The sequence below is a fragment of the Carcharhinus amblyrhynchos genome, chromosome 23 (assembly GCF_965287045.1).
Source record: "Carcharhinus amblyrhynchos chromosome 23, sCarAmb.v2.hapA, whole genome shotgun sequence".
In the NCBI taxonomy this organism is placed as follows: domain Eukaryota; kingdom Metazoa; phylum Chordata; class Chondrichthyes; order Carcharhiniformes; family Carcharhinidae; genus Carcharhinus; species Carcharhinus amblyrhynchos.
In genome coordinates this window covers 44,714,405-44,735,652 of record NC_137346.1, presented here as the reverse complement: position 1 = coordinate 44,735,652, position 21,248 = coordinate 44,714,405, and the positions used below count along the sequence as shown (strand labels likewise).

General features: G+C 42.5%; 1 protein-coding gene across 1 annotated transcript in view; it reads left to right on the top strand.

The window, feature by feature from the left end:
* Positions 1-21,248, top strand: part of rabep1 (rabaptin, RAB GTPase binding effector protein 1) — an 86,778-nt gene that overhangs the window by 623 nt on the left and 64,907 nt on the right. The window contains exons 2-4 of the mRNA XM_080211100.1: positions 3,010-3,035; positions 14,128-14,289; positions 19,777-19,980. Coding sequence (XP_080067226.1) covers positions 3,010-3,035; positions 14,128-14,289; positions 19,777-19,980 — 392 coding nt within the window. The remainder of the gene's footprint in view (positions 1-3,009; positions 3,036-14,127; positions 14,290-19,776; positions 19,981-21,248) is intronic.

The following is a 21,248-nucleotide window of genomic DNA, read 5'->3' as shown; positions in this document are numbered from 1 at the left end:
CATTCCACGCCCTTACTACCCTCTGAGTAAAGAACCTGCCGCTGACATCTGTCCTATGTTTATCACCCCTCAATTTAAAGCTTTGCCCCCTCGTGTTAGCCATCACCATCCAAGGGAAAAGGCTCTCACTGTCTACCCTATCTAATCCTCTGATCATCTTGTATGCCTCAATAACAGGCTACAAGATGAAGACATGTAAAATCGTTGGCATCAATGCACCCCTCCCCAATGAGCCCAACATATTCTATGACCTCTTTGAGCAAGAGGTCAGCGAGAGCATGTCCTGTACTCTGGAAGTCTTGGACAAACCTGTCTCTGAGATCATAGATGTCGCAGATGTCAGAGCAGCCGTCTCAAAGATCAACCCATGGAAAGTGATGGCCACAATGGGTTATCTGGATGAGCACTCAGATTCTGTGTGAACCAGCTGGCAGGGTTATTTGCAGACATTTTTAACCTCACTTTACACCAATCTGAGATCCCTATCTGCTTCAAGAAGACAACCATCATGCCAGTACCAAAGAAAACCCAGGCAGCGTGCCTTAATGACTGTTATCCGGTGGTTCTGACATCCATCAGCGTGAAGTGCTTCGAAAGGTTAGTCATGGCACAAATCAGTTCCGGCCTCCCAGATTGGCTGAATCCACCGCAGTTCACCTATCACTGCAATAGGTCTACAGTAGATGCCAAATCCTGCACTCAACCCTGGAACACCTAAATAACAAAGATACTTATATCAGACTCCTATTTATTGACTACATCTCAACCTTCAACATCATTATTCCTACAAAACTCATCCCCAAACTCCATGGCCTGAAGTTCAGCTCCTCTCTCTGTGAGACTTCATAACCCACAGGCCACAATCAGTAAGGATAGGTGACAATACCTCCTCCATGATCGTTCTCAACGCCAGTATCCCATAAGGTTGTGTCCTCTACTTTCTTACCTCCCATCCCTTGACACTGTTTACATCCCTTGCTGCCTTGGAAAAGCAATCAGCATAGTCAAGGACCCCACGCACCCCAGGCATACGCTCTTCCACCTTCTTCTGTTGGGAAAAACATACAAAAGTCCGAGGTCACATCCCACCTGATTCAAGAACAGCTTCTTCCCTGCTGCCATCAGACTTTTGAATGGACCTACCTTGCATTAAGTTGATCTTTTTCTACATCCTGCCCTGATTGCACAGTGAGTGCTACCTGAATGTGAGGCGTGCTTTTGGAGTTGGGTGAAAACAGAATTAGGTGAAACAGGCAGCAAAGGCTACAAGGGAGAGTGCTGATTGGTAAGTCAATGTTACCCTTAATTCTCTGAAACTGGCAGTGAGTTCGGACTTAAAAAAACTTAAAAGTGACACTACAGAAGGGCTGTGATTAGATTGACTAACAGGGAGCTCAACTAAATTTGAAAACCCATTTAAATTACTGGTTAAACATTGCTTTGAGATTGAGGTAATAAGGAGATATTTTTTAAAAATTAAAGTTTAAAATCCAAATTAAAAACTAATTAAATAAAATAGAGATGGTCAGGTGATGTGTTGTTCATGCATGATGTGGGAGCTGGTGGACCTCATTGTGGTTTCCAGTAGCATGTCTGTATTAAGTGTTGGTTGCTTGAGGAACTCTGGTTCAGAGTGGATGAGCTGGATTCTGAGCTTTGAATGCAGCGACACATCAGGGAGGGGGAGAGATACCCGGACACTGTGTTCCAGGAGGCAGTCACACCCCTTAGGTTAAATACCTTGAATTCAGCCTGCGAGTGAGGCAGGTGGAGGGATCCAGGAGCTAGGGTTGCAGGAGCCTCAATCCCTGAACTTGTCCAACAGGTTTGAGATTCTTGCTCCCTGTGTGGATGGGAATGGGTACTGCAGGGAGGATGAGCAAACTGAGCATGGCACTGTGGTACAGGGAGCTGTTCAAGTCGGGGGAGAAAAAAGAAATGTAGTCGTAATTGGGGATAGTATAGTTAGGGGCATTGATACTATTCTCTGACCAAGATCGAGAATCCCAAAGGTTGTGTTGCCTGCCTGGTGCTCGGGTTTCGGATATCTCATCTGGCCTGCAGCGCAACTTGGTGTGGGAGAGTAAAGATCCAGTTGCTATGGTCCATGTAGGTACCAATGACAGGTAGAAAAGGAACAAAGGTTCTGCTAAAGGAGTATGAACAGCTAGGAGCAAAATTAAAAAGCAGAACCAAAAAAGTAATAATCTCTGGATTACTGCCTGAGCCACAAGCTAATGGCACAGGGTCAATAAGATTAAGGAGGTAAATGCGTGGCTCAAAGATTGGTGTGGGAGGAATGGGTTTGAATTCATGGAACATTGGCACAGTATTCATAGAATAGAGCCATAGAATCCCTATAGTGCAGAAGGAGCCCATCAAACCTACACTGACAACAGTCCCACTCAGCTATCCCCATAACCCCATGTATTTACCCTGTTAATCCCCCAATACTGAGGTAATTTAGCATGGATCAATCAACCTAACCTGCACATCTTTAGAGTGTGGGAGGAAACCCATGCAGACAAGGGCAGAACGTGCAAACTCCCCACACAGGCCGGAATTGATCCTGGGCCCCAGGCGCTATGAGGCAGCAGTGCTAACCACTGTGCCCATTGAATACCTACTACTACTAATTTTGTTCACTTAATACCTTAACCTAAATGGTGGTTGTAATCGCTAGAGGATCTAAATTTTAACAAATACTTTTTAAAAACTAAAATTTATTTCATGGGACATACTAGGCCAGCACTTTTGTTTCTCATCCCAATATTCTCGAAGCTGGCACTGAATTGCCTTGAACTGTTGCAGTCCATTTGGCATAGATATACCTCCAAGGAATTCCAGGATTTTGACCCAGTGCTATATTGTTTGCATTCCATATGTTTTTATATCTTGAATTGAGTTATTTATCAGAAACCATGTATAATCTTAAAGTTCAATATAATGTTTAGTGATTTTGAGAGAGAAAAAAAACGAAATAAAAATTGGGCTGCTGCTTGGTGACAGGAGTCAAGTGACAGCGACCGAGAAAGGTGGGAAGAGTTCAATGTGTGTCAAGAGTGTGAAGACAGAAATTTTTCAGCTCTCTGAGAAGAGATGAGTAACGTGATCGGTTTGGTGGTTTTGCTACTGAAACAATGAGTTTCAAGTGTAGTCAGTTTGGATATCCTGGGGAGTGAGAAGCACCAAATGAATGCTTGAAGAATTCACTGGAAGAAGGCTGTCATGTGCCAGTCCCAAGCAAGACGCGTTTGTGTCAAGCTATTGGTAACTCTTCACTGGTTTGTGTGTCTGTAAAGATATTGCAGGGTGAAGGAATAGCGGAAATTTGAATCATCATCTTGTGATTGTATTGACATGTTTTCAACCTTTGTTCATTTTTCTTGTTTTAGTAAGTATATTTATTATTTGTGTTAAAAGTTCAACTGCCTCCTGTGAATTTTCACAGTAACTTTCCTTGAAGTTAGAATCTATCCAGCCAGGTTTCACCCTGGGATCTGACTTGTCCAATATATAACATTAGTGGGATTAGAACAAAATCACAGCATTTTCTCCCATGTGTCCTTCAGTTGCAATCGTTGCATACTTATGGGCCTCCTTATTGTATTCCTCCTATTGGCACATATTTCCTTTTGTGTTGGAACTGCCACCATCTAATTATTCTTCACATCTGATGTCAATTGGACCTTACTTTGTACAAGATTTACTACTGCTTTTGTCCACACAGTTCCTCAGCTGTATTGGTGAAGGGGGTGTATATCAGTAAAATGGTTGAAAGCATTGCACAAGCATTATGCTTATTTTTAAGAGTAAAAGTTGTAATATTAAGCATGGTGTGAATCAACGATCAGTGGATAGTCGGGAATAAAGGATAATGAAGTAAAGCTAGGCTATACAAGGGCATTTTTAACAACTATCCTCATTACTGAGAAGCAGAATTATCTAAAATGTGGAAGTAATAAATTTAGTTCTGTTGGCTCAGAGGAGGAGTAACAAAGCAAGACTTGGAACTGTGGCCTTTTAGGTAATGTTTTGTAATTCAATCGTAGCTGAGCGTCAAATTACAGTGTTCATATTCAGTTAAAGCAGGGAGGGATTTTCTTTCTGTATTTGGATATATTTTCCACATGCATGCTAAGAAGCCTTGCCTGATAAAGGAAACCGGTTCTTGCGTATAAATACTGTTAACCTTTTCTGACACATGTAGATGGATCACAGATAAAGTGTATTAATATCGACTGAAAATAATGCATATGTCAGTGAGGGGGTTTTCAAGCTGCCATTTTTGTGTTTGTATTTTTAGGGGCTGAGTTACTGGTTTTTGTGGCATGGTGACACAGTGGTTAGCACTGTTGCCTTACAGTTCCAGGGATCTGGGTTCAATTCCGGCCTTGGGTGACTGTCTGTGTGTGTGGAGTTTCTCCACATCTCTCCTGTCTACATGTTTTTCTTCCAGGTATTCTGGTTTCCTCCCACAGTCCAAAGATGTTCAGGTGAAGATTGGCCATGCTAAATTGCTCTTTAGTTACTGTGAAATTCCTCGAGTCGCCACAGTCTGGCGCCTGTTTGGGTCAATGCACCTAATCAGCACATCCTTCAGAATGTGGGAGGAAACCCACACAGACATGGGGAGAATGTGCAAACTCCACACAGAAAGTGATCCAAGCTGGGAATCGAAACCGGATCTCTGGCACTGTAAGCAGCAGTGCTAACCACTGTACTGCCTGATAACTTCTTTGCAGTGTTAATGTAAGCCTTATTTGTGACTCATAAATAAATGTTAACTTTACTTTAGTGTCCCAAGATATATAGGTTGCTTGAATTGGCAATGGTAGCTGTGTGCGTTTGGGAGGATGGGACAAGAGGGCTGAGGTATGATAATCTGTCAGCAAGTTGAGGCAGACTCTAGGCCATATATCCTGTTCTGCACTGTAGGGATTCTGTAATCTCACAATCTGTTCCCTGTCAATCCAGCCTGGTAATTGAACTCAGTTGCATTAGCACCTTCACAGTACTGCTAACTGAATTTGCCTCGAGTTATTTTGCAATTACAAATTAGAATTAGTAACAAAGCTGTTTATCCCACAGATATCACCACAGTTCCTCTTGTAAAACCTCCCTCTTGTTTGGCCTTGGTACAGGTTTTTCTTGAACAACTTCATCACTGCTGTGATGAAGCCATATCATGGCTGAACTGCTGATTCAAGTAAAGGAGGAAGAACTTGCATTTATGTCACGTCTTTCATTATTCCCAGCAGGTCCTAAAGTGCTTCTCATGCAGTGATGTACTGTGGTCATGTTGTTTGCGTTGTGATACAGAGAAGCATGAGCCAATTTGTTCATAGCATGGTACCACAGGCAGTAATGAGATTCATGGTCAGATAATTAATTTATTTAGCAATAGTCAGAAGATAAATATTGGCCAGGACACCAGGCACAGTTCCCTTGCTTTTCTTTGAATAGTGCTGAGAGACTTTATGTTTATCTGAAAGGACAGGCAGGACCTCAGTTTAATGCTCCATTTGCAAGACGGCACTTGCAGCAGTATCGCGCTGTCTCAGCATTGCAGTAATGTCAGCTCCAAGTTATGTGCTTAGGCTTCTGGAATAGACCTTGACGTTGGTTCAGAGACAACAGCACTACCACTGAGTCAAAGCTGACGATGCTAAACCCAAGATCTAAAGAAACCTACTTGTTGATAATCAGGCTCATTTTCAGCCCTTTCTGTGTCTTAACAAAATGCATAAGAATGCCTGTCACAGCTTAAAGCTTGTACTCTTATCCACACTGTACCACAGAATTAATTAATTGTTATCAATGCTGAGTCAGGTTTTAAATCTGTAACTTTCTGACAGGAGTGTCATGAACTGACCCAAGCTGACGCTGAGCTTGTATCCAGACTAGGTAACCTGGAGGCATTTAATCTAAAGTGTAAAATATCATCAAATGCAAAAAACAATTGTTTCTTGTCATTACTACTTGGATGTGTTTAGCATTCATTTACATGCCCAATATCAAATAAGGGCAATTACTTTCCCTGCCTGTTGAATGACATGGTTTTATTTCAGCAGGTTTATTTTAAGGCACATGATTGTTTCAGTTGAAGTGCTGGATGAGGTAGCTATTAGGTTTACTAATGTCAGTTCGAGAAGCTATATTCATTCTGTAGCAACTTCAGAAATCCTGTGAGTGTAGTTGTGCTAAAACATAAATCAGCATTGGTTTGTTTGAGTGAAGGGAGGATGTTTTGGTTGAACGTGAATGCTAACAACACTAGAAGGACTGACTAGAAGTGACTGATCTGTAGGTAAGAGATGTTCATTAGCCTGTGAGCGCTCGAGTACGCGTTTTTTTTAATTGCGGTCCATTTTCTTAAGCCCATCAGATCTAATAACTGCTACAAGCCAATGCCTCCATTTGCCACCTTGAAATCATGCAGGGGCCATTTGGCCCTCTGTGCATGTTTCAGCTCTTTGAAAGAACTATGCAATCAGTCCCACTGCCCCTACTCTTTCCCCATAACCCTGTCAGTTTTCCATTTCAAATTCCCCTTTGAAAGTTACGACTGAAGTTAAAGTTTTATTTATTAGTCGCAAGTAGGCTTACATTAGCACTGCAATGAAGTCACCATACTCCGGTGCCTGTTCGGGTTACGCTGAGGGAGAATTTGGCGTGGCCAATGCACCTAACCAGCACGTCTTTCGGACTGTGGGAGGAAACCAGAACCTCTGGAGGAAACTCACGCAGATACGGGGAGAACGTGCAAACTCCACACAGACAGTGACCCAAGCTGGGAATCGAACTTGCGTCCCTGGCGCCATGATGCAACAGGGCTGGCCACCGTGTCGCCTCAACGCTTTGATTTCTAGGAGGGGTGTGGATAGAGGAGCTCTATCTTCAGTTTGGCAACATATGTATGAACAGTTCCAGTGTTGCAGCCTTGTTTAGTACATCATTGGTGAAAGTGCATTTAAGCCAGTATACTTCTTTTGCGTTACTGCAACGACTCCCATCTCTTCTACCAGCAATAGTAACCTGTTATGTGTGAGAAAAACAAAGATAATCTGAAATTGTTCAGCTGAGACTGTTTCACAAACAAGTGGGTACGTTATGAACAATTTACTTTCATATATTTTTCTACTGAATTCTCAGTATTAATATTAATTATTGTAAAGTGCACGATTTCAAGGTGGCAAATGGAGGCACTAGCTTGCAGCAGTTATTAGATCTGATGGGCTTAAGAAAATGGACCGCGATTAAAATAATTATTACAAAAGTATTAAATATTCGGTTCTGATTATTTGATATCATGTGAAAAGTAGAATTGTAGTTGATTTCATTGCAGTCTGAGGTGAGGTACCTGTGAAGTGCAAGAAGTTAGTGGGTAGTTAAATATTCATGAGTTTTCCTAAACGAGACCAGGGTGGAATAAATCTAACAGCTGAGTGCCTCAGGATGAAAAGTAACTTTTCATCTGAAGCTTTTGGATGCTGCTTTGGCATGATCATCTCCCTGTCTGTTTAGTGAATCATCGAGAACTGTGGATGATCATGTGATTATTAAAGACAAGCTATTCTGAACAGTTTTGTCCAATAGCATGGCTGTTGCACTCGAGGGAGAGTTGGAGTCATAGTTCCCAACCACACATGGCTGTGACCCAGGGGCATCTTCAGAATTCAGAGTATTGTTTTATAACTAATGACGTCAACAAGAGTACATGAACTCCCAAGGTATTAAAATAGGCTCATCTTGATTGCAATGCAGCGTATCAAATGTGCTTAAGTCGACAACTGTTTAAAAAAGGCAGCAAGGAGAATAGTTTTTTTTCCTCTGTATTCTGATGTTCGCAGCACTGGAAAGATTTCAAACCTAGTAAGGTTCTTTTCTAAGCGGTTGATGCTTGGATTATATTGAACTATAGTGCCAATTCTTGTTGATCATATGAGGTTTTGCTCAAATTTAGTCTACAGAATTAATTCTAATATTTGCCAGCTAAATGTTGCACCTGTGGGTGGCATGGCAGCACAGTGGTTCGCACTGTTGCTTCACAGTGCCTAGGACCCGGGTTCAATTCCAGCCTTGGGTGACTGAAGTTTAAATGGTCTCCCCATATCTGTGTGGGTTTCTTCCAGGTGCTCTGGTTTCCTTCTACAGAGTAAAAAGTCTGACAACACCAGGTTTTAGTCCAACCGATTTATTTGATAATACTCACAAGCTTTCAAGGGGACTGCCTCTTCGTCAGGTGAATGGAGAACTCTCCATTCACCTGACAAAGAGGCAGTCCCCTCGAAAGCTTGTGAGTATTATCAAATAAATCGGTTGGACTAAAACTTGGTGTTGTCAGACTTTTTACTGTGTTTACACCAGTCCAACGCCGGCATTCCCACATCATTCCTTCTACAGCCCAAAGGTGTGTGGATTGGCCATGCTAAATTCTCCCTCAGGGTCAGGGAAATTAATGGGGTAAACATGTAGGGTTACAGGGTTAGGGCTTGGGCGAGGTTATTGCCTCTGCAGAGTCGATGGGCTGAATGGCCTTCTGCACTGTAGGGATTCTATGACCAATGTATCACTGTCTCCATGAGAAGATATTACTTAGCTTCTGAATACTGAAAAATACTGATGACTTCTAATATTTGTTTAACACTATAGAAAACTTGCTTCATGTGCAAATAACTGTTCTAATTTCCAACGTAGAAATCCCTAGTAAGCTATAGATAGTCTGTTCCTGTGATGTCGCTCATGGTCCGAAACGTAACTAAGCTGATTGGAGAACTGAAGACCTTTTTTTGCGGTCGTTTTTGCAGTAACAAAGCCTGACTACTTGTACTCGTTAGAGTTTAGAAGAATGAGGGGAGATCTCATTGAGACGTATAAGATGATGAATGGGATGGATAGGATAGAGGTGGAGAGACTCTTCCCGCTCAAAAAAGACAGTAGGACTAGGGGGCACAGCCTCAAGATAAAGGGGAGGCAGTTTAGAACGGAGTTGAAGAGGAACTTCTTCACTCAAAGGGTGGTGAATCTCTGGAATTCTCTGCCCATTGAAGTGGTGGAGGCTGCCTCGCTAAATATTTTTAAGAAGCGGGTTGATGGGTTCTTGATAAGAGAGGGGATTAAGGGTTATGGGGAGAGGGCGGGAAAGTGGAACTGAGCCACGACAGATCAGCCATGATCTTATTGAATAGCGGGGCAGGCTCGAAGGGCTAGATGGCCTACTCCTGCTGCTATTTCTTATGTTCTTATGTTCTTATGACTACTTTGGATCTTTGTAATTTCTTGCTGGTATCTCTTCTGAGTTTTAGAACTGGGCTCACACAGAGAGAAAACAGAAAATAGCAGCCAATATTAGTATAAATCCACTTTTGCGATTGGATTGGTCAGATACAGGGCTGTCAGCTCTGAAAAGCAAATATTGTGATTTAACTGCTGATTTGCACATCATCGGTACACACCCACAGTTACTTATGTGCCCCAGGGACACCATTATCCTACCCCTCAGTCACATGCTTGCTCTATCTTCTAAGAAGCATTAAGTCAGCTTCCACATTTATTCTGGTGATGTTTAACTCTATCCTTCTGGTTTCACCATCAAGTGTGCACCAGTCTGTCATAGATGAATATATTACGGTACTGGGAGAAAGCCCACACATCTGTGCCAGTTTTTTGAAAGCATCAAGCAATTCCATTTGCCATACTTATTTAGCAAAAAAAACTTATTTCAAATAAGTATCCACTTCCCTTTTTAATCCTGTTGGAACATTTGGGGTACCTCGACGAGCACTCAGGTCATATGCGCATCAGCTTCAAAGAAGACGATTGTCATCCCCATATCAAAGAAAAGCGAGGCAGTATGCCTTAATAACCATCGTCTGGTGGCTCCGACATCCATCGTTATCGAGAGCTTCTAAAGGTTAGTCATGGCACAAATCAATTTTGGCCTCCCAGACTGCCTAGATCCACTACACTTTGCCTGTTGTCGCAACAGGTCCACAGCAGATGCCATCTCTCTGGCCTTACACACAACCCTGGAACACCTAGATAAAAAAGACATCTATGTCAGATTCCTATTTATTGACTACAGCTCAGCCTTCAGCATTATTATTCTTCAGAAACTCATCTTTAAACTTCGTGGCCTGGGGCTCGGCTCCTATCTCTGCGACTGGATCTAGATTTCTGCAATCAATAAGGATAGGCAACAGCACTTCCACCGCAAACATCCTCATCACCCACAGGGCTGTGTCCTCGGTCCTACAGCATTTGTGGGTATTTACTAATGAAAAGCAAATATTGTGGTTTAACGGCTGATTTGCTCCTCATTGGTACACACCCACTTATACTCCTTATACACCTATGACTTTGTGGCCAAATTCCCCTCCTCCTCAATTTTCAGGTATGCTAATGATACCACTAATGGATCAGATCGCAAACAATGACAAGATGGAGTATAGGAAAGCGATAAGAGAATCTGGTGAACTGACGTGATGACAATCTCTTCCACAATGTCAACAAAACAACGATAGTCATCGACTTCAGGAAGCATGGCAGAGGGCATGCCCCTGTTTGCATCAATGGGGATGAAGTAAAAATGGCCACGAATTTCCAAGTTTTTAGGTGCCCAGATCACCAACTGCCCTGGGCTTAACATGCCAGCGCTATAGTTAAGATAACCCACCAATACCTCTACTTTCTCAGAAGATTAAGGAAATTTGGCATGTCTACAATTCACACCAGCCTTTACAGATACACCATAGAAAGCATTCTTTTTGGTTGTATCATAGCTTGGTATGGCTCCTGCTCCGACCAAGACTTCAAGAAACTACAAAGGATTGTGAACATAGCCCAGTCCATGCTCAAATCAGCCTCCCATCCATTGACTCTGTCTGCACTTCCTGTTGCCTTGGGAAAACAGCCAGCATACTCAAAGACCCCAGGCACCCAGGACATACTCTCTTCCACCTTTGTCCATTGGGAAGAAGATACAAAAGTCTGAGGACATGTACCAACTGACTCAGTACAGCTTCTTCCCTCTGCTATCAGATTTTTGACTGGACCTAACTCGCATTAAGTTGTTCTTTGTCTACGCCCTAACTGTAACACTGCATTCTGCCCTCTCTCCTTTCCTTCTCTATGTACGGTATGCTTTGCCTTATAATGCGCAAGAAACGATACTTTTTACTGTATACCAATACATGTGACAATAAATCAAATCAACTTGTCTATATTCTAATAGTTTCCTTGTATCCTTGAATTATTAACCATAGTTTGGAATTCAATTTTTTTTGCAATTTACTTTCTCAAAGCTTCTGATAATCATGAGATGAAGATGCTGGCATTGGACTGGGTGTGCACAGTAAAAAGTCTCACAACAATCGGCTAAAGTCCAATAGGTTTATTTGGAATCACAAGCTTTTGGAGTGCATCAGGTGGAACAAAAGTGTTTCATCAGATGATCATATCACTTCTGATCATGGCAATCATAGAATCATAAAGTGCGGAAGGAGGCCATTTGCCCCTTCGAGCCTGCACCAACAACAATCCCACTGATGCCCTATCCTCTCAACCCACACATATTTACCCTGCTAATCCCACTGAGACTAAGGGGCAACTTAGCATGGTCAGTTCACCTAATTTGCATACATTTATACTGTGGGAGCAACCTGTAACATAGTCATGGGGTAAATATGCAGACTCCACAGGATGTGAGGAGGCAAGAATTGAACCCGGGTCCCCTGGCATCAGTGCTAACCATTGTGCCACCATGCAGTCCATGCTGACAACTTCTATCAAATCTCCTCTTATCCTTCTCTACTCTAAAGAAAGGAGTCTCAGTTTTATTATCTTGCCCTTGTAACTAAAGCCTCTCATTTCTCCTATTGCATTAGTGAAACCCTTTTGCTTAGCTTGATGTTCCTCCTTGAGTAAGATGCCCAAAGCTGGACACAATTTTCCTTTTGCAGGCTAATCAATGATTTATGGAGGTTTAGCATTACAACATTGCTTAGATATCAGCCTTTGAAATGTCACAAACTGTCTTCTCTCGAGGTAGTAAATAGTAAAGAAAATAGCAAATAATAAAGAAACAACGCATTCGTCAGAATGGGTGTTAAAATGGAATGATGCTACTTTGGAACTTTTATTCAACTATTAATACCTACATTGGGCCACTGCCTTTTTTCATTACTGCTACATTTCTGTTCAGTGAAGCACTCAGTATTTAATCTCCCCCATTCCCCAACCTATCCTTGATCTTCCCTTTTGTTCCACCTGACACAAATTTTCTCCCCCACCCCATATCTTCACAACCTTTCCAACAGCATGAAACCTGTGATTGTTTCTTCAGCTCCAAAGAATCAAATTGCACTCGAAACATTAACTCTTGTTTCTCTTGCCACACATGCAGCCAAGTCTGCTGCACTTTCCCAATGCTATCTGTTTTTATTTTTGTCTATTAGCTTGTTGGTGTAGAGTAATTTTCACCTAACCATCTTTGTCCTAATTTTCTACCCAAATACTGCTGAATGAGACAAAACCTCCTCACGTTTAATGATAACGGGTCTAAAATTGTCTGGGAGGGTGGGGGGAGGGGGAAACAAGCGTGAAAATGGGAGAGTTTCGGGTGCGGTTTTGGGCGAGTTAGAAAATGCAAGTGCGCAGCTCCCCCCACCCCTCTCCTGCCTCTCCTAGTGCCAGGGTGCCAGGCTGGCACTGCCCAAAGGGCATTCCCCACATCTAATCCCAACCCACTCTTGGGGGGTTGGGGGGGCCTCAGTGGGCTCCAGTCCCTACTGGCGAGGTCATCACAGCAGGTCCCCGCTGATAGACATCATAAGTTATTCTCGCCGGCAAGGACCATCGCTAAGGCAAGTGAGCCCGGACTATTCTCTCCCAGGCTCACTAATAATATTTAAACCCACATTAACATGGATTTAAATATTGAGATCAGGCTGCTCTCGCTGGAGATTCTGGCTCAGTAAGATCTCAGTAGGTGGGAAATCGGGTGTGAGCCTGATCTTTCGCCTCGTGCGCGATGTTATCGGTTTGCCTGTCATCGACCAGCTGGATGAGAATGTAGATCGCCCCTTAGGTGTCTGAGTTTAGGTGGAAATGACAAGCTGGTAGTTTGATGAAATTGAGCATCGGCTGAGCCCAGAGGATACAGACCCTCCTACCTTACCTTGAGCTCATTTTCCTCCCACACCTTCCCATCATTCGCTCCTCCAAAACATAGTCCAGTTCCACCCTGCTTCACCCCCTCCCCCACTGCCATCACAATAATAATCCATGGTGTTGTCTTGTGTTAGCTTAGTTTCTGTAAAGCTCTTCTTGCTCCTACTTCCAGCTTCACTTGGGTAAGCTACAAGCTGTCTGGCAGGTTGTGTTATTGCTCTCACCTTGTATTGTGACATGTACACCCATCACACCAGCCCTTATTGTGACCCCTGCACCCCAGAGACTTAACCTTCGATTTCCTTACGCTCACCTTCACACCTCGCACTGACCTTAGTGTTTCCTGTGAACCCTCTAACCTTTTAACATTGAGCTGCTTACCACCTGAGGCTATTCACTTGGATCACTACCTAATGAAGTCTCACAAAGCCTTTAACCGCACTTTGACGACTCTGTCCCTACTTATTTCAGCCTCGTGTTTAGTGTCATTTTGTCATTATTTGCATTCTGCAGGACAAGTTCTTACTTCAATCTAGCTGCAAGAACTCAAAAACAAAAATTAAGGGATGTCGTTGCTCCTTTTAAAGTCAGAAGAAACGTAGGGAGTTTTGCCATGAATGGTTGTGCATTGTTGTATTGTTTCAACTTTTCATAAATTCAATGCAAAAGAAATATCTGTGTACCTGGTTTGAAAGGATAAATTTTACTGGCTAGGTTTTATTAATGTTGTGAAATGGTTATTTGAACTGGCTTCATTTAGTTTTTCAAAGCATGGGCCCACCTGTTTAAATCCAGCTCCCCCATCATTGTATTTAGTACAGGTAAAAATATCTGCAATTAAAGTAAACTCATTCCGGTTTCTTTCCAATGGTTTTGAAATGTGCTGCATTCCATATGTTCCAACAGAACCGGTTTTGTGAGTGAATGAAGTATATATTCTGTCTTCTTTAGCAGGTGGTTCATGCTGTCCTGTTTCACTTCCAGCGGCTGAGGTCCAGCAGCGCCTTGCCGAGTTGGAAAAGGCCAAGGATGATTTTGTGCGCGCCAAGCAGCAGTTGGAATTCGAGTTTAATCAGAAGAGGGCAAAATTCAAGGAGCTGTACCTCGCAAAAGAAGGTTAGAAGTTGCTTTTATTTTAGCAAGTAATTTGCATGTTCGCCCTGGTGAATTAACTGGGGATCATGAATACCTCGAGCAGAAAATTCGAATGACAGTGAATTGGTGTCAGTAAGGCATACGGGCAGTACTATTTGACACTTGTAAACATGCTTTTGACAACTATGAAAATTTAGCAAAATATCTTGTCAACCTAAAGGGTGTTTAAATTTTTAAAAAATGTTTCCTGGTTTGCATATTAATCTTTTAATTAATTGATACGTTACAGATTAAAAACCATTTGGTGTTATTTGACTTTTTCCTTCACCGTTTAGTACTGATTTGATTTAGGTCGCTCCATTTTTATTTTTTAAGTGTCCTTCAGTTTCTTTTGGCTCTCCTTTTTTTTCCTGTTAATTTGGCTGTAATATGATTAAGTTCAGTTTCTCTAGATGTGACTAGGCCCCTGTTGATGGTGAGCTCAATCATTTCATCGTAGCCCTTTTCGCTTTTATAAACAAATAAACATCATCCTGTTTGAATATAAAATGAAATCAGCTCAGTATGTGGAAGTATTCTCAAAATTGCAGATAATACAAAACTAGGAACTGTGATTAGGGTAAAAGGACAAAGGCAGGTTGGTGGAATGAGTGGCAGATGACATTTAATACAGAAAAGTGTCATTTTGTTAGGAAGAATTGGCAAGACAAATAAAATAATGGCTAAAAGGGGTACAAGAGCAGAGGGGCCTGGGTGTGCACATGCATGAATCAGGACAGGCTGAGAGTGCAGTTAATAAGGCAAATAGGCATTATTAATAGGGGCATAGAGTATAAAAGCAGGCATGTTATGTTAAACTTATATAGAACCCTGCTTCCACCTCACCTGGGGGTTGAGGGAGTGAGGCATTTTTTTTAATTCATGAAGTGTAGGTGTAGGTATCATTGCCTAGGCCAGCATTTTATTGCATCCCTAATTGCCCTTTGGACAGTAATGGTAAGCTTCCGTCTTGAACCACTGCAGTCCATTTGGTATTGGTGCAGCCATAGTGCTGTTAGGGAAGGAGATCCAGGATTTTGACCCAGTGACAGTGAAGGAAAGACGCCATATTTCCAAGTCAGGATGGTGAGTGGCTTGATGGTGGTGCTCCCATTTGGTATAGGTGCAGCCATAGTGCTGTACATACAGTTTTGGCCTTACCCTAAAGAAGCAAACATTTGCCCTAGAGTGAGTATAACAAAAGTTCATCAATCTGATTCCTGGGCTTGTGGGATTATCTTATGTGGAGAGATTAAACAGAGTGGGCCTGTATTAGTTTAGAAGAATGAGAAGTGATCTTATTGAAACATACAGAATTCTTACAGGGCTCACCGATCTAGATACAAAGAATGATGTTCCCCCTTGGCAGTGGGATCCAGAATCAGGGGGTTACAGTCTGAGAACAAGGAAGGCCATTTAGGATTGAGGCAAGGTGGAATTTCTTTACCGAAGAGGATGGTAAATCTTTAAATTCTCTAGCCTAGTGGGCTGTGGAGACTCAGTCATTGAGTAGATGCACAACAGAGATTGATAGTTTTCTAGACAGTAAAGATATCTAAGGATATGGAGACAATGACTTTGAGGCAGATTGCCATGATTGTATTGAATGGTGATGCAGATGCGAGAGGCCAAATGTCCTGCTCCTATTTCCTACATTCCTATTTTCTAGAACTAGGGAGGCACAGTTTCAAAATAATGAGAAGGAGAACAAGAATGACAGTAAAAGGTAAAGGTATTACTACTGGGGCAAGTAAAAAGTTGGGTTTTGAGGCAGTGGTTAGCACTGCTGCCTCAGCGCCAGGGACCTGGCTTCAATTCTGATGTTGGATGACTGTGTGGAGTTTGCATGTTCTTCCCGTGTCTGCGTGGGTTTCCTTTGGGTGCTCTGGTTTCCTCCCACAATACAAAGATGTGCTGGTTAGGTGGATTGACCATGCTAACTTGCCCCTTTAATGTCCCGAGATGTGTAGGTTAGGGGGATTAGCGAGATTGGGCCTGGGTAAATGCTTTGTCGGAGAGTTGGTGTCGATTCAATGGGCCGAATGACCTCCTCCTGCACAGTAGGGATTCTATGGGTTACTCCAAGTATAGTTTCATCATGAGACTCCTCAACCTTTGATATGGGTTATGAACAGCTGGGCCCAAAGCATTGATGCTTGAAGTGCCAACCTATGGATGATCCATTTACTCCCATTCTGTTTATATCCGTTAACCAATTCTCAGTCCATGCTGCCAATACCATATGCTCTAGTTTCATTTACTAACCTTTTTGGAAGTCTTCTGAAAATCCAAGTGCACCACATTGATTGGCTTCCCTTATCTATTCTACAAGTTACATCCTCAGAAAACCCTAACTTTTCCCTTTCATAAATCCATGTTGACTCTACCCAATTAGGTTATTTTCTAAGTGTTCAGTTATCACATTCTTTATTATAGATTCTAGCATTTTCCCTGTTACTGATATCGGGCTGAAGTTTTCCATTGTTCGTTCTCTCCCTTCCCCTCCTCTTTTACACAGTGGCGTTACATTTTCTGTGCTCTCTGTTACCGTTGGATGTGGATCTTTGATGAGGTTGTTGTTGGTTAGGATTGATAGAGACTGCTCGAAGCAAGGGTGTTGGCAAATTTTACTTCTTATGTTCAGTACAAGGCTGAATATGAGGCTTCATATAGGACTTCGTATCTGCATATTCTGTCATGTAATCTTACATCAATCATAATGTGACCTGTTTACCTACATATTTAACATTAATCTTTTACACTGCATCCTCCAATCTGCAGGAAGCATTCCAGAGTCTGTAAAATTTTTGATCACCAATGCACCCACTATCCCTACATCTGCCTCTTCAATACTCTGGGATGTAGGTAATCAGATCAAGGAGATTTATCAACTTCTAGCCCTATTTTTACTAATTGCTTTCAGTTTCTCATTCCTGCTAGTCCTTTACATCTCTAATTTTCTTGAGAGGTTTTTAGTTTTTTTTGTGAAGACACACACAAAGTATTTGTTTAGTTACTTTGCCATTTCCCTGTTCCTCTTTAGAAATTCTCCTGTCTGTGCCTGTGACTGGCCCACATTTGACTTTGCTAGTCTTTCCCTTTTTACACACCTATAGAAGTTTCAATGTTTCTTGCTAGTACTCTCCTCCTCTTTTCTTTATTTTCTGTTCTGGAATATCTTGTATACATTGCATGGATTCAGCCACAGAAATAGTGCTAATTTGTTGTCCCCAATCTATGTTGAAGTCCCCCAAGACTGCTGTAGTACCCTTGTTACATGCGCCTCTGATTGCCTGATTTATCAGTGCACTATATGAACTCTACTGTTTGACGTCTTATAAATAATTCCTATCAGTGTTTGCTGCCTCTTGCTGTTCCTTAGCTTCACCCAAACTGATTCTACATATTGATCTTCAATTGGCCTTGCTAAATTCTCCCTCAGTATACCCAAATGGGCACTGGAGTATGGCGATTAGGGGATTTTCACAGTAACTTTGTTGCAGTGTTAATGTAAACCTACTTGTGACTAATAAGTAAACTTTAATTGATGATCCGTTTTGGCCTCCTCCTGAGGCCCTTAGCATCACAGTCTTCAGCCAATTCGGTTCACTCTGTGATGTCAAGAAACAGCTGAAGGCATTGAATACTGCACAGGCTATTGACTTTGATAATGTTCCAGTGATAGTACTGAAGGATTGTGCTCCAGAACCGGCCTTGCATCTAACTGGCAATGTGGAATATTGCCCACCTGTCCGCAAAAAGCGGAGAAAATCCAACCCAGTCAATTCACTCCATCAGTCTAATTCAATCATAAAGTGCTGGAAAGAGTCATTGATAGTGCTGTCAGGTGACACTTTACCTAACGTTAACCTCCTCACCGATGCCTGGTTTGTGTTCTACCAAAGCACTTGGCTGCTGACCTCATTGCAGCCTTGGCCAGAGCATGGACTGAAGAGCTAGACTCCAGAGGTGAGGGCAGAGTGGCTGACCTCGATATCAAAGCAGAATGTGACTTTAGCAAAGCTGAAGCCAGTTAGAATTGGAGGGTGAAATGCTCCATTTATTGGCATCTTAGAAAACAGGAAGGTTGTGGCTGTTGGAAGCCAATCATCTTGATCCAGTAACATAGCTGCTGAAATTCCTCAGGCTCAATGACCTTCAGCTGCTTCACAGACAACCTTCCTTCCATCGTAAAGTTTGATGTAGGGAACTGCACAGTTGATTGCACAATGTTCAGTATCTGAACAAGATCTGTAAAGCATTCAGGCTGATGCTGATTAGTAGTAACATTCACTAACACAAGTGACAGTAAATAAACATCTTCAACAAGAGAGAATCCAACCGTCTCTCCTTGAAGTTCAATGGATTAATATCACAGAATCCCCCAGTATCAACATTGAGGGTTACTGCTGACCAGAAACTAAACTGGGCCAGTCTCATAAATACTTCGGCAATAAGAACAGGTTAAAGGTTGGAATTCTGTAGCAAGTAATTCACCCCCTAACTTGCCAAAGTCAGTCCACCATCTATAAGGCAGAAGACAGGAATGTGATGGAATAGTCTCCATTTGACTAGCTGAGTGTAGCTTCGACAGGTTGAAGCTTGACACCACCTGAGACAATGCAGCGCTTGATTGACAACCTGTTCACTATCTTCAACATTCACTTCCTCCAGCAATGACCTATACTGGCAGCAGTGTGTGCCATCTACAAGATGCAGTGCAACAATTTTTCCAAGGCTCCTTTGACAGTACTTTCCAAATCCATGACCTCTATCACCTAGATGGATAACCCGCAGACAACAGAGATCATCTGATTCAATTATATCGACTATTACTTCATTATCCCTGGGTAAAATCCTGGAGCACCCTCCCTACTAGCACTGTGAGTGTACCTACATCTCATGGACTGCTGTGGTTCAAGAAAGAGGCTCGCCATTACCTTTTCGAAAACAATTAGGGATGGGCAGTAAAGGATGGCTAAGCCAGTGGATACTTACCCCCCATGAATGAAAAGAAATCATCACCGTGAGGCTCTTTAAAGCCACACCAATGAAAACCTCTCTCTGTACTTTGTTTTCATCACTGTTTGAGATTTATTTTGCTAGAATGTTTTTTGGTGAACTTGTCTAGCTATCTTAATGTTAAACTTTGATCACAGAAAAATGGTTAGTACTTTGGAATTGTGTGCTTGGATCTGATATGCACTTCTCTACTACACCAGTAATGTTTTAGTTTCCAGGTTTCCAGGTAACCCTATTGGATCAATGCTTCCCATGATTACATCACCATAGTTACTAATAAACCTGACAGCTGCTTGTGCAATAGCAGAATCGTGATGGGCCACAAATTGGGTTGAGTTTTTTTGTGTATAATTGCAGATGTGTCCAGCATCTTGCAGATGGCAACTGAGTCAATTGTGGCTTTTTAACCCATGAAAATCAAGAATGAAAATTGATCTTTGTTTTTAGAGGAACTGAAGCGGCAAAATGTTGCGTTACAGTCAGCAGAAGGTGACGTTACTCGGCTGCAAGTCCAGCTCATGGAGGCAAATGCTAACATGGAGAATATAAAAGCAGTGGCTACGGTTTCTGAGACCACCAAACAAGAGGCAGTTGATGATGTGAAGAAGCAGTGGCAAGAAGAAGTTGCTTCAATGCAGGCTATAATGAAAGGTAATGAACATGCTTGTTTTCCCTCTGAACCTGCTTAATGAGGCAAGATTCTATGTAGTCACCTCTCACATTTGTGTCAGTTTTGACTCTGAATATTAGTAGGAAAGGAAAGCCCTGTATTTATTTAGTTGCTTCCCTGTCCTCGAAGTTCTGACTGTTTCACAGCCCATGGATCAGGATTGAAGTGTACATAGAACACTACAGCACAAACAGGCCCTTCGGCCCACAAGTTGCGCCGATCATATTCCTACCTACCAGGCCTGTCTATAACCCTCAATCCCATTAAATCCCATGTACTCATCCAGAAGTCTCTCAAAAGACCCCAACGAATTTGCCTCCTCCACCACCGACGGCAGCCGATTCCACTTATTCACCACCCTCTGAGTGAAAAACTTACCCCTGACATCTCGTCTGTACCTACTCCCCAGCGCCTTAAACCTGTGTCCTCTCGTAGCAACTGTTTCAGCCCTGGGAAATAGCCTCCGAGAATCCACCCTATCTATACCTCTCAACATTTTATACACCTCTATCAGGCTGCCTCTCATCCTTCATCTCTCCAGGGAGAAGAGACCTAGCTCCCTCAACCTATCCTCATAAGGCATGCCTCCCAATCCAGGTAACATCCTTGTAAATCTCCTCTGCACCCTTTCAATAGCTTCCACATCCTTCTTGTAGTGAGGTGACCAGAACTACACACAGTACTCCAAGTGGGGCCTGACAAGAGTCTTATAAAGTTGCAGCATTATCTCCCGACTCGTAAACTCAGTCCCTCGATTGATGAAGGCCAGTGCACCATACACCTTCTTAACCACATCCTCTACCTGCGAGGCTGATTCAATAGTCCTATGGACCCAGACCCCAAGGTCCTTCTGATCCTCTACATTGCTAAGAATCCTGTCCTTGATATTATACTCCTTCATCCCATTGGACCTGCCAAAGTAGTTTCTTTCTTCCTCCTTTTGTTTATTAATTTGTGGGACATAAATGTGACTGACTGGCCAGCGTTTATTGGCCATCCCTAATTGCCTCTGGAGACCAGTTGAGAGTCGGCTGTGGAGTCACATGTAGGCCAGACCGTGTAAGGACAGCAGATTTCCTTCCCTGAAGGACATTAGTGAACCAGATGGGTTTTTCTGACAATCAACAATGGTTTCACGGTCATCAGTAGATTCTTCATTCCAGATTTTTTTTTATTGAGTTCAGCTTGCACCATCTGCCATGGTGGGATTCGAACCCGGGTCCCAGAACATTAGCTCAGTTTCTGGATT